General features: G+C 41.9%; 1 protein-coding gene across 3 annotated transcripts in view; it reads right to left on the bottom strand.

The window, feature by feature from the left end:
• The window catches only part of LOC147114054 (polypeptide N-acetylgalactosaminyltransferase 10-like), a 124104-nt gene that overhangs the window by 86053 nt on the left and 24493 nt on the right, over positions 1-13558 (bottom strand). For all 3 annotated transcript variants that reach the window (XM_085995615.1, XM_085995613.1, XM_085995614.1), the window contains exon 2: positions 5349-5454. In XM_085995615.1, the coding sequence (XP_085851741.1) occupies positions 5349-5454 (106 nt within the window). The remainder of the gene's footprint in view (positions 1-5348; positions 5455-13558) is intronic.

The following is a 13558-nucleotide window of genomic DNA, read 5'->3' as shown; positions in this document are numbered from 1 at the left end:
TCTAGTGGTAACAAAAGGCATAAACCACAATATTATATAGTTTCAATTGGATTGTAGAACCAAAGGTACTGAAAATCTACAACTTGTACCAGATTTCAGAAGGGCAACCGTTGCTAAAATGGCAAACAATTTTTAACGGGTTAATTGGCTAACCCTACTTGGAGGTGATGCAACTGATGTAGAATACAGACGGAAATATTTTAAGAACAGGATAAAAAATGAAGATGACAAATATGTACCCAAAGTCAAAAGAAGGGACTGTGGTAAGAAAAAGCCATGGTGGCTGTCTGGTAAAATACAAATTCAAATAAGTTGTAAACAAAAATGTTTCTACAAACTAAAGGCATCTAATACTCAACTAAAAACAGAGTTAAGTACAAAGAACAGCTAAAGAAAACAAAGGCTGATATTAGATCAGCTAAAATGGATAATGGAAAAGAGGATTGTAGACAATTGTGGAAGTAATAGGAAAACCTTTTTCAGTTATGTGAAGAGTCAGAGAACTGTCAAAGACTGTATTGGGCCAGTGAAGGATGCTCAAGGACAGGTTAACAAAGAACTCACAAGGTATGGCGGAAATATTGAATGAGTACTTTGCATCTGTTTTCACTTTAGAAGACAATGCTTGCCTGTCAGAATTTAATGATAATGTTAAAAATAAAACCAGTATTAACATAGATGAACACATGGTTTTAGATAGAATTAAGAACCTGAAAATAGATATCCACCCAAGGGTCCTTGGAGATGGGTCAGGTGCTGTGCGAGTCTCTTGCCCATATTTTTAATAGCTCACTGCACTCTGGGATGGTTCCCGTAGACTGGAAGGAGACTCATGTAGTCCCCATCTTTAAAAAGGAGATAAAGCAGACCCTGGTAACTCTAGACCCAATAGTTCAACATTAGCAATAGGAAAGATGCTCAAGGGAATCATTAGGGATGCAATATATGATTACTTGAATAAAGAGGGACGTTTATTAGGGACACTCAACATGGCTTCAAAAAAAAGTAATACCTTACAAATGTCATTATTTTTTTGAAGAAATCAAGACGGTGGATGAGGGAAGCACAGTAGATGTTTTCTAGTTAGACTTCCAAAAAGCTTTTGACCGCACAAGAGGCTTCTCTACAAGACTGAAACCTCTGGTATTAGTGGGAATATATTGAGCTGGATTCAGAACTGGCTGGAAGGCCTAAGGCAGAAAAGCTATAGATGGATTTAGATCTGTTTTTAGACCAGTCACCAGTGATGTTGGGACCATTGCTCTTTACTATTTTTATTAATGATCTAGATGTAGGTGTTGGGGGCATGATCTGCAAATTTTCAGATGATACCAAGATCTGTACAAGTGTTCGGACTGTAGACAATGCTCGACTGCTTCAGATGGATCTCAACGTGTTGGGAGATTGGGCTTGTGACTGGTAAATGATGTTTAATTTGGAAAAGTGGAGTGTTATGCATGTGGGCAGGGCGAACGCTCAACATACATATATCCTTCAGGGAAAAGCATTAAATAAGGTGGAGGAAGTAAGAGATTTGGGCATTCTATTGCTGGAAATACTCAGCAGGTCAGACAGCATCTGCGGAGAGAGAAACAGAGTTAAGGTTTCAGGTCGATGACCTTTCATCAGAAGCATACTATTTTGTCCTTGCACAAGACCTTGGTCAGGCCTCACTTGGAATACTGTGTCCAGTTTTGGTCTACTCACATGGCAGGTGATAGAGGCTTTGGAAAAGGTGCAGAGGAGGGGTACGAGACTAATTCCCAGTTTTTAAAGTATCAGTTATCAAGATAGGCTAAATGATGTGGGACTCTACACTTTACAGAAGAATAGACTTGGGGTGATCTGATCGATAAAAGATGATGAAGGGAATAGACTGTGTTCGAGTTAAAAATTTGTTCCAATTAAATAGGTTAGGGAGGACCAGGAGGCACAATTATATGTTGTACAAGGTCAGAGCTAGGTTAGATGTCAGAAGGTGGTTCTTTTCCCAGACAATAATGGACCTCTGGAACAGGCTGTCAGCTTGTGCGATGGATGCTTATTCACTGAATTCCTTCAAGCAAGAGCTGGACCTGTTGCTGGCTGGGGCGGAGATCACCTCTTACAAAAAGCTAAGTACTGCAAGGAATTATCAGGGCTAGAGTGATCTCCTGGATGAGTTTTGATCACCTGGAAAGGGGGGGGGGGGCGGGGGGGGGAAGATGAGAGGGGGAGTTTGGAGAGGTATTTCCCAGATTTCCACCCCCTGAAATTGGCCTGGGTTTTTAATCTGGTTTGTCGCCTCTCCCAGAACATCACATGGTTTTGGGTGGGGTAGAGAGTGTACATATTGTGATACACAATGTATTGCAATTGTGTGAGACAGGCTGGATGGAGCAGAGGGTCTTTTCCTGTCCGTATGTTCGTAATATTCTGTCATTATCTGGAGGCAAGTTTCATAGAACACAAGACCATTGAGGTATTTCTTAGCGCGTTCTATTTTTCCACTGATGCTTTGTAGACATCTCCACCACTTGTAACCCCCAGTATACATTAAGCAAGGATCCCACCCCTAGGACCAAGCATTTAAAATTTAACGTTGAGCCGGGTGGGCATTACACAGATATTGAACTGTTACTCAGAACTGTTGATCGCACACACAATTTGTCTTCATATTGTCCAATTCTGCTTTTATCTGCAGTGATTCCATTATTGGTCGTCTTTCAGGAGGAAGTCAATCATTTTGTACATAGCATCATCAATAAAACATGAAAATTACCTTCAGAGACATTTATGAGGTTACTAATGAAAACAAAAATCAGAATAGGGCCTAGCACACTGTCCTGAGGAAAGCTTGCATAGTTCTATAGTAAAATGAATACTTAAAAACTCATTGAACATGACGCACTGTTTGTGTTCCCTGAGAAAGCAAATCATCCCAAGAGATATTCAGAAAGCAACTACATCATCATCTCCTTCCTAAGACTCCAGAAAAGTTGATGGATTCTGCTCTAATATTGTGGTCAATATTAAGAGAATTGTTTCATATCTGGAATTTTTAGATTGATTTTTTAGATAAAATCAACCATTTTATTAGGGGAATTATTGGAAATGATGTAACTTTTTTTGAAAAAAACCCTTTATCTCTGACCTGTGTTCCAGTGATTGGTAATCTATAAGAGTCATTGTTGCTCCTTCTAAAGTTATGTAAAAGTGAATGAGTTGACAAAATAAACAGTAAGCAGAAATTTGAGTACAGGCACATCAACTGCAAGTTACTTCTTTCGAAAAAGATAGAAATTATACATTTGGATCTAGAAAGCAATAGTTTTTAAAATTACAATGATAAAAAAAAGCTGATTCTGTAAGTTCCAGTTTAGTTGGTTGTGATTTATTACTACAGGTGATTGAATAATACTGTACTATGTAATTTTGTGTGTATTCAGTCGAGGGCACATCATAGACGCCACAAGATCGATCTTTGGGAAATATAAATTACATTTAAATCATTGTACAGGAAGTGAAAAAGATTGGGACATACAGATGGGATTAAGGGAGAGAGATAAAAGTTTAAAAAAAAACAGAAAAACAAAAAAAAACTTTATTTAAAAAAAAAAAAATCTGCAACATTAATTTTCTTGAGGGAATGAGACACCACGCATGTAAAATTAATTTTTCAGGGTCAGAGAGGTTGTTCAGCAGTAATTATCACTTATTACACCATTAAAAACTCGCTTACTCCTGAATGCACTAGCCTGAACTTTTTCAGCCATTTTTAGTGCAAGACTAGTGGGTAATTACCTTAAGTTCACGCCATTACAGTGACTTCAGTGCCGAGTTTATCAGCGAAGACTGCAACAGCGCACCTTGAGGAGCAGGGTATCTGACAGCAACTTCTGGATTTCCACGTTTAACTGTGCGTGTGGCAGAAGTTGCTGTCAGATTTACCCTGTAATAACGGCAAGCACTGTTAGCCTCGCCATTATAATTACAGCAAAATTATTGCTCTGAAATTTCCCAATCCGGCTCTTATACTCAAATTTCCTAGCCCTGCTCAGAGGTTCCTACTGGCCCTGTGCCTAGCTCCACACAGCGATTACGTAAATTAGGCATGTTCTCACTGGAAAAGCGAAGGTCGAGAGGTGATATTATTGCTGTTTAAGATTCTAAAGGGACTAAATAGTGTGGACCATGACAAGCCAGTTCACCTTATCTAGAACAGTAGAACCTGAGCTGAATTTGATTGGGGGGGGGGGGGGAGGAAAGAGGGGGCATAAATTCAAAACTAACTTGCAGAAGCAATATTTCAGTGGGTGAATTTTCAATCTATACAGCAGACTCCCTGAGGAGATGGTGGAAGAAGTTAGTATTGATTCATTCAAATTTGAGAGATTTGTTTCAGAAACATTTTCATTTTGGGATGCAGAATGAGTAATTTGGAATGGGACACGTGGCAAGTGTAGTTTAGGAGGAATAAGGTAATTTTGGACCTATCGTTCACAAAGCTCTCCACCACTGGGATTTTCCTTGTGTCATTTCTGAGTCTGTTGTAGACGAATTGATGCAGATTGATTGCTATGGTTAGTGAAGAACTCCATTATTATTGTATCATGTGGCTACCAGGAAGGTAGAAGGCGATCGAGATGGACCTTGGTTTTTTTTCATATTGCAATTTCCACGTTCAATTTTCTGTTGCAGATATTGTTATCCTCCTAATACATCATGCCCTACACCCAGCCTGGCTGAATGTTCTTCTGCTCTTAGCTCTAATGCCCCAAAACGTCATTCCAGCCCCAGTCAGAATATCTTCCCCACCTCTTTTTCCAACCTCCTGTTGCTCCTCTACATTTTCCTCTTCATTTCCAGTCCTCACTTTAAGCCTCTTGTTATGGCTCTTTTTAATTCCAGACACTTCTTTTTGTCAACCCCTGTTCTTGCTCCTTATCTTGATTCCCAGTCTACTCTTTAAGCCCTACATTGTGCCTCTTTTTAATTCCCTGCCCATTCTTTAATCCCCAATTGTAACCCATTTCTTTTTGAATTCCAGACTGACTCTTTTTCTACCACCTCATTGTTGTTCTTTTCTTTTCATTCCTGGCCTGCTCTTTAGCCCTGCCTCATTTTCTTCAATTCCTCACCTACTAACTCTCTCCAAATTCCTTAAGTACCAACCAGCTCTTCCACTTGCTCTGTACTAGTACAAGTAAAAAATAAAATGAAATTTTGCATAGGTCCGTAGTTTATTTCACAACTATAAAAAAAGTGGTTGGTTTTGCAAGTACATTTATTAAACCTAACCATACCAGCACAACCAGCTAGCTTTCTTCAGGAACCACAGTTGGAAACCACTATTGAGAAATTCATACCTGATTTTGCTGCATCTGCTCTGATTGCCTCATTGTCATGCCAATCTTTCTTCTTCAATCCATCTCCAATGAAGAAAGTGTCTTGTCTTGGCTTGATTGGTAAACCCTTTTTAAAAAAGGAAGAGCATTTTTTGCATCAAACCAACACTATATTGATAAGGTTATCCAAGTGGTATGTGTACTATGTACATGGTTAGCAATTTACAGTTGGAACAATATATGGGAAAATCTATAATAGATCCAAACAATTCTATATTAGGCATGGCGGCACATACTTCAATGGACTGTAGTGGGGTGAAACACCTGAATGATTCACTAAATATGCAGGTTTCCTTTTTTGCTGTTTGAACATTTGCAATTAGCTGGCTGGGCAAAAGGAGTTGACCCTTGTATTTGCTTTGCTTTATGAGAAACATGCCTTTCTTGACAATTTTATCAAGAAATAAAATTAGAAATTAAAGGCAGGTATAGTTCGAAAAATATATTAAATTATGTGTCAAAGTAACAATTTGAAGTTCTAGTTTCATGGCATATAGTCATTCTAAATAATAAAAATATTTCAATATTTCTACTACATGGCTTTACAGCTAAACCGGGAACAGTGTGCGCCCTGTTTTAGTTCCTTCCCAGTATACCAAAACAAGAAATAGAAGGAAGAGTATATGACCAGCAGATTATACAATAGTAAAGTGCATTTGTATTTTTGTAATAGCTCCAGTACCAAGGAGTCATGAAGCTAGAAAAAGATAAACAAATCATTAAGATAACTTTTAAACTTTTCTCTCAGGTGGAACAATCAATACATAGAAACAAAGAAGATAGGAGCAGGAGTAGGCCATTCGGCCCTTCGAGCCTGCTCCGCCATTCAATGAGATCATGGCTGATCATCCAAATTCAGTACCCTGTCCCTGCCTTCTCCCCATATCCCTTGAGCCTTAAGAAATATATCCAACTCTTTTTTGAATATATTTAATGAACTGGCCTCCACCGCCCTCTGTGGCAGAGAATTCCACAGGTTCACCACTCTCTGGGTGAAGAAATTCCTCCTCATTTCAGTCCTAAATGGCTTACCCCTTATCCTTAGACTATGACCCCTGGTTCTGGACTCCCCGGCCATCAGAAACATCCTTTCTGCATCTAGTCTGTCCAGACCTGACAGAATTTTATAGGTTTCGATGAGATCCCCTCTCAATCTTCTAAACTCCAGTGAGTATAAGCCCAATTGACACAATCTCTCCTCGTACGTCATTCCTGCCATCCCAGGTATCAGCCTGGCGAATCTTCGCTGCACATGGCAAGAATGTCCTTCCTCAGGTAAGGTGACCAAAACTGCACACAATACTCAAGGTACGGTCTCACCAAGGCCCTGTACAACAACTGCAGCAAGACATCGTTGTTCTTGTACTCGAACCCTCTTGCTACGAAGGCCAACATACCATTTGCCTTCTTAACCGCCTGCTGCACCTGCATGCTTGCCTTCAGCGACTGGTGCACAAGAACACCTAGGTCTCTTTGCACTTCCCCTTCTCCCAATCTATTGCCATTCAAATAATAATCTGCCTTCCTGTTTTTGCCATCAAAGTGGATAACCTCAATTTATCCACATTATAGTGTATTTCCCATGTTTCTGCCCAATCACCCAACCTGTCCAAATCGTACTGGAGTTTCATGACCTCCTCACAGCATACCCTCCCACCCAGCTTTGTGTCGTCTGCAAATTTGGAGATATTACATCCAATTCCCTCGTCCAGATCATTAATATATATTGTGAACAGCTGGGGTCCTAGGACCGATCCTTGCGGTACCCCACTAGTCACTGCCTGCCACTCGGAAAATGACCCGTTTATTCCAACTCTTTGCTTTCTGTCCGCCAACCAGTTCTCTATCCAAGTCAATACCTTGCCCCCAATCCCATGTGCCTTAATTTTGCACGCTAATCTCTTATGTGGGACCTTATCGAAAGCCTTCTGAAAGTCCAAATACACCACATCCACTGGTTCTCCCTTATCTATTTTACCAGTTACATCCTCAAAAAATTCCAGTAGATTAGTCAAGCATGATTTACCTTTTGTAAATCCATGTTGATTTTGTCCGATCCTGTCACTGCTTACCAAGTGCTCTGCTATTACATCTTTTATAATAGATTCTAGCATTTTCCCCACTACCGATGTCGGGCTTACCGGTCTATAATTGCCCGCTTTTTCTCTACCACCTTTTTTTGAATAGTGGGGTAACATTAGCTACCCTCCAATCCATGGGTACTGTTCCAGAGTCTATCGAGTTCTGGAAGATGACCAGTAATGCATCTACTATTTCTAGGGCCACTTCCTTAAGTACCCTGGGATGTAGATTATCAGGCCCTGGGGATTTATCGGCCTTCAGTCCCATCAATTTTCCTAACACCATTTCCCTACAAATACTGAATTCTTTCAGTTCCACCCTTTCATCAGACCCTATGTTCCCCGGCATCTCTGGGAGGTTATTTGTGTCCTCCTTTGTGAAGACAGAACCAAAGTATGAATTTAGTTGGTCTGCCATTTCTTTGTTTCCCATTATAAATTCCCCTGATTCTGACTGCAAGGGACCTACGCTTGACTTCACCAATCTTTTTCTCTTCACATATCTATAAAAGCTTTTACAGTCAGTTTTTATGTTCCCTGCTAGCTTACTCTCATTTTCCCTTTCTTAATTAATCCCTTTGTCCTCCTTTGTTGAATCCTAAACTGCTCCCAATCCTCAGGATTATTGCTTTTTCTGGCCAATTTATATGTCGTCTCCTTGGATCTTATGCTATCCCTAATTTCCCTTGTTAGCCACGGTTGAGTCACCTTTTTTATTTTATTTATAGAAGGATCAACACAAAAACTTCCCTCGCTAGCCCTGCTTAACATCACCCTTTGGGATCTCAAACTGCAGAGGACTACTTTTATTTACACTGCAGTTTGAAATTTGCAGTTTAGGTCTGAAACCAGGTTTTGTGGTCCAGCTCTGGAAGTCATTTCAATCTGCTATCAATTCTGTTTACATACCATTGTTAGCATCACTATGAAGTGTGACTGTACCCAGATAGAGTCCTACATGCAGATGAAAAATGTTCAATTTGAACAGCCATTGTGAAGTATACAACATCTTACCAAAAACAAACCTACTAAATCAAGATTGAACAAACTGTAGTTCCACATGGTTGAAGAAATCTACTTCTAAAGTGGAAACCAATCCAGGTACATTTAATTTGAGTCCCATGAACTTAAAACTCACAGAGCTTTCACAAGCCTACAAGTTACCAGTGAAAAGAACAATGGCTCTCATTCACAATCAATCATTTTCTGAATGCCACAACAACAACTTACATTTATATAGCACCTTTAACGAAGTAAAACATCCCTAGGCGCTTCACAGGGATATTGTAAGACAAAAAATTTGACACCGAACCACATAAGGAGAAATTAGGGCAGGTGACCAAAAGCTTGGTCAAAGAGGTAGGTTTTAAGGAGTGTCTTAAAAGGAGGAAAGTGAGGTGGAGAGGTTTAGGCAGGGAATTCCAGAACTTAGGGCCTAGACAACAGAAGGCACGGCCACCAATGGTTGAGCAATTATAATCAGGGATGCTCAAGGAAGGCAGAATTAGAGGAGCGCAGATATCTTGGGGGGGGGGGGGGGGGATTGCAGGGCTGAAGGAGATTACAGTGATAGGGAGGGGCAAGGCCATGGAGGGATTTGAAAACAAGGATGAGAATTTTGAAATCTAGGTGTTGCTTAACCGGGAGCCAATGTAGGTCAGTGAGCACAGGGGTGATGGGTGAACGGGACTTAGTGCAAGTTAGGACACGGGCAGCCGAGTTTTGGATCACCTCAAATTTACGTAGGGGAGAATGTGGGAGGTGTGTTGGAATAGTCAAGTCTAGAGGTAACAAAGGCATGGATGAGGATTTCAGCAGCGAATGAGCTGAGGCAAGGGCGTAGATGGGCAATGTTACGGTGGTGGAAATAGGCGGTCTTAGTTATGCCGCGGATATGTGGTCAAAAGCTTATTTCAGGGTCACATATGACACCAAGGTTGCGAACAGTGTGGTTCAGCTTCAGACAGATGTTAGGGAGAGAGATGGAGTCAGTGTCTAGGGAACGAAGTTCGTGGCGAGGACCAAAAACAATGACTTTGGTCTTTAATTGGAAAAAATTTCTGCTCATCCAGAACTGGATGTCAGACAAGCAGTCTGACAATTTAGAGACCGTGGAGGGGCCGAGAGAAGTGGTGGTGAGGTAGAGCTGGGTGTCGTCAGCGTACATGTGGAAACTGACGCTGTGTTTTAGGATGATGTTGCCAAGGGGCAGCATGTAGATGAGAAATAGGAGGCGGCCAAGGATAGATCCTTGGGGGACACCAGAGGTAACAATGCAGGAGCAGGAAGAGAAGCCGTTGCAGGTGATTCTCTGGCTACAATTAGATAGATGGGAATGGAACCAGGCGTGTACAGTCCCACCCAGCTGGACGACGGTGGAGAGGCATTGGAGAAGGATGGAGTGGTCAACCATGTTAAAGGCTGCATACAAGTCAAGGACAAGGTGGGATAGTTTACTAGCATAACATTCTGTTACCATTTGTTAAAACATGCTTTGATCAGATTTAATGAGGTACATTATTTGGAAGAGAAAACTTGTATTTATATTGCCCCTTTCATGACATCAGGACTCCCAAAGGGAGTTATTTTTGAAATGTAGTCACAGTTTTACAAGCAAACTTGGCAGCCAATTCGCACACAGCAATGAGATGAATGACCAGTTAATCTGTTTCAGTGTCATTGATTACAGGTTCCATGTTGTCCATGACATCTGGAGAACTCCCTGCTTTTCAATCAAAAAGTGGCATGGGATCTTTTACATCCACCTGAACATGCAGACTGGGCCTTGGTTTAACAGTCTCATCCAAAAGATGGCAACTCTGATAATGCAGCAGTCTCTCAGTACTGCACGCAGATGTCAGTGCAAATCATGTGGACTTTACTCAGAGGCGATGTATGGAGCATATTGATGAAGTGTTTTTGGATGAAGTGTTACAAAGCAAAAAGCTAGGAGGGAAAGACCAATATCTATTAGCATAATGTCCATTGAAAATGCAATAGAATTACCGCAGGGAACGTGGACAATAATTGGTATTGACTTATAAATGTAATCTCCAGAGGTTGCAACACAATTAGCTACTCTTTCTATGCAAGTTAAAATAGTGAACCATGCCACTCTGTTCTTTCACAATAAAAGAACATTACAAATGCAACAAACTTGAGTACAGGAGTAAAGAAGCCTTACTCCAATTATATAGGGCCTTGGTGAAACCACACCTGGAGTACTGTGTACGATTTGGTCTCCTTACCTAAGGAAGGATATGCTTGCCATAGAGCGAGTGCAAGGAAGGTTCACAAGATTGATTCCTGGGATGGCGGGACTGTCGTATGAGAAGAGATTGCGTAAACTAGGCCTGTATCCTCTTGAATTCAGAAGAATGAGAGGGGATCTCATTGAAGCATACAAAATTATTACAGGGCTTGATAGGGTGGATGGTGGGAGAATGTTTCCCTTGGCTGGGGCGTCTAGAACCAGGGGTCACAGCCTCAGGATAAAGGGTAGGCCATTCAGGACTGAGATGAGAAGAAATTTCTTCACACAGAGGGTGGTGAATCTTTGCAATTCTCTACCCCAGAGGGCTGTGGAGGCTCAGTCATTGGGTATATTCAAAACAGAAGTCGATAGATTTCTGACTAGTAAGGGCATCAAGGGATATAACGATAAGGCCGGTGAATGGAATTGAGGCAGAAGATCAGTCGTAATCTCATTGAATGGCGGAGCAGGCTCGAAGGACCGAATGACCTACTCCTGCTCCTATTTCTTATGTTCTTTTGTTCACAGGTTCTCAAAAGGAATATATGCCCTTAGTGGTGTTGTTGTGCATTAAATCTAGGATCCCATGCAAAAATGTATGCTGAAAACAAATATTTTAAAACTTAGATGAAAATTTGTGATATCTATACATCTTAATTTAAGACAATTTCCATTCAATTTTTAAAAATGTGTAATGATTCAGAACTCTGCCGCTGTTTGCTTCCTGTCTTGTATCACAGGACAGGCAGATATATCAGAAGCACAAGAAATATGGATCAAAACTCTATTTAATATATCTAATTTTAATGCATGTCATGAAACATGGGCTTAAAAGTAATTACGATCAGCCACCTTTGTTATATACACTACTATGATTAAACGTGAATGAAATCCAGAAGGAGAATTTGGAGGAGGCAAAACATGCACGTTGGTTTGAAGGGATTTTTGTTTTAATGTTGGAATTCAAAAGATATTACCGTATTGCACAGTCCTGTTTATTTAAGATATTCAGGTTTTAACACAAGTACCCAATTGCTCCAAAGTCTGTAAATATAATTTGATATACTGGAGAAAAATGCCAGATCAGTTAAAGTAATGATTCAAAAGAACTTGAACGAATATATGTATTGTATTTAATGGTCCTATTAATGGTTGGACCTTACGAGCAGAGACAACTCATTAATTGGAAGTCACTTAAGCGTGACACTTAAGGTTTCCAATATTCACTGAGAAATTGAGACTAAACAAAAAGAGTTACATTTTGGTTCCTTAATAGCTGCTGTAACAAAATAAAACAATGTCACGCACTTAAGGATGTGGAACAAGTAGGGGAAATCACGTGAGAAAAATACTAAGGAAGTTGGATCAGGAAAGAAATCTGGGTTTCAGAGTAAATAGATCCATCAAGACATCAAGCCAATGTCTGACATGTCTGACTTATGTAAAAAAAAAATGAATGGAATGTTTAAGTTGTACAAAAAATGGGAGACTAGATCAAGCAAAGTTATCATGCACTATATAGACCTACTAGCTGGGGGTGCCGAGGCTTTTTTGAGGGCATGTTGTTGTTGGAAGAGGAGAGAGGGAGCGACTGGGGGGAAGAGAGAGATGGAAGGAGAGAGAGAGAGAGAGAGAGAGAGATGGAAGGAGAGAGGAGAGAGAGAGAGAGAGAGAGAGAGAGAGAGAGAGATGGAAGGAGAGGGAGGGAGAGGGGAGGGGAAGGACGAGGGAAGGAAAGAGAGAGAGGGAAGGAGAGAGAAAAGAGAGAGAGAGAGAGAGGGAAGGAGAGAGAGAGAGAGGGAAGGGGAGGAGAGAGAGGAGAGAGAGAGAGAGAGAGAGGAGAGAGAGAGGGAAGGAGAGAGAGAGAGAGAGAGGAGAGAGAGAGAGAGGGAGAAGGGGAGAGAGAGAGGGAGAGAGAGAGAGAGAGAGGGAAGGAGAGAGAGAGATGAAGAGAGAGAGAGGAAGGAGAGAGAGAGGGAAGGAGAGAGAGAGGGAAGGAGAGAGAGAGGGAAGGAGAGAGAGAGGGAAGGAGAGAGAGAGGGAAGGAGAGAGAGAGGGAAGGAGAGGAGAGAGGGAAGGAGAGAGAGAGAGGGAAGGAGAGAGAGGGGGAAGGAGAGAGAGGGGGAAGGAGAGAGAGGGGAAGGAGAGAGAGGGGGAAGGAGGAGAGAGGGGGAAGGAGAGAGAGGGGGAAGGAGAGAGAGGGGGAAGGAGAGAGAGGGGGGAAGGAGAGAGAGGGGGAAGGAGAGAGAGGGGGAAGGAGAGAGAGGGGGAAGGAGAGGGAGGGGGAAGGAGAGGGAGGGGGAAGGAGAGAGAGGAGGAAGGAGAGAGAGAGGGGGAAGGAGAGAGAGGGGGAGAAGGAGAGAGGGGGGGAAGGAAAGAGAGAGGGAAGGAGAGAGAGACGGGGGTGAGAGAGAGAGAGAGAGACTGGGGAAAGAGAGAGAGAGACTGGGGAGAAGAGAGAGAGAGAGAGACTGGAAGTGTGAGAGAGAGAGAGAGAGAGAGAGAGAGAGAGAGAGAGAGAGAGAGAGAGAGAGAGTGGGAGTGTGTGTGAGGAGAGAGAGACTGGAGTGAGAGAGAGAGACTGGGAGTGTGTGTGAGAGAGAGAGAGAGAGAGAGTGGGAGTGTGTGTGTGAGAGAGAGAGAGAGAGAGAGAGAGAGAGAGAGAGAGTGCGAGAGAGAGAGAGACTGGGAGTGCGAGAGAGAGAGACTGGGAGTGCGAGAGAGAGAGACTGGGAGTGCGAGAGAGAGAGACTGGGAGTGCGAGAGAAGAGACTGGGAGTGCGAGAGAGAGAGACTGGGAGTGCGAGAGAGAGAGACTGGGAGTGCGAGAGAGAGAG

Source organism: Somniosus microcephalus, chromosome 8 (assembly GCF_052327205.1).
Source record: "Somniosus microcephalus isolate GS21.2 chromosome 8, FLI_Smic_1.0, whole genome shotgun sequence".
NCBI classification, from domain to species: Eukaryota; Metazoa; Chordata; class Chondrichthyes; order Squaliformes; family Somniosidae; genus Somniosus; species Somniosus microcephalus.
The sequence above is the reverse complement of the archived record's forward strand: the minus strand, read 5'-3'. Positions and strand labels throughout refer to the sequence as shown.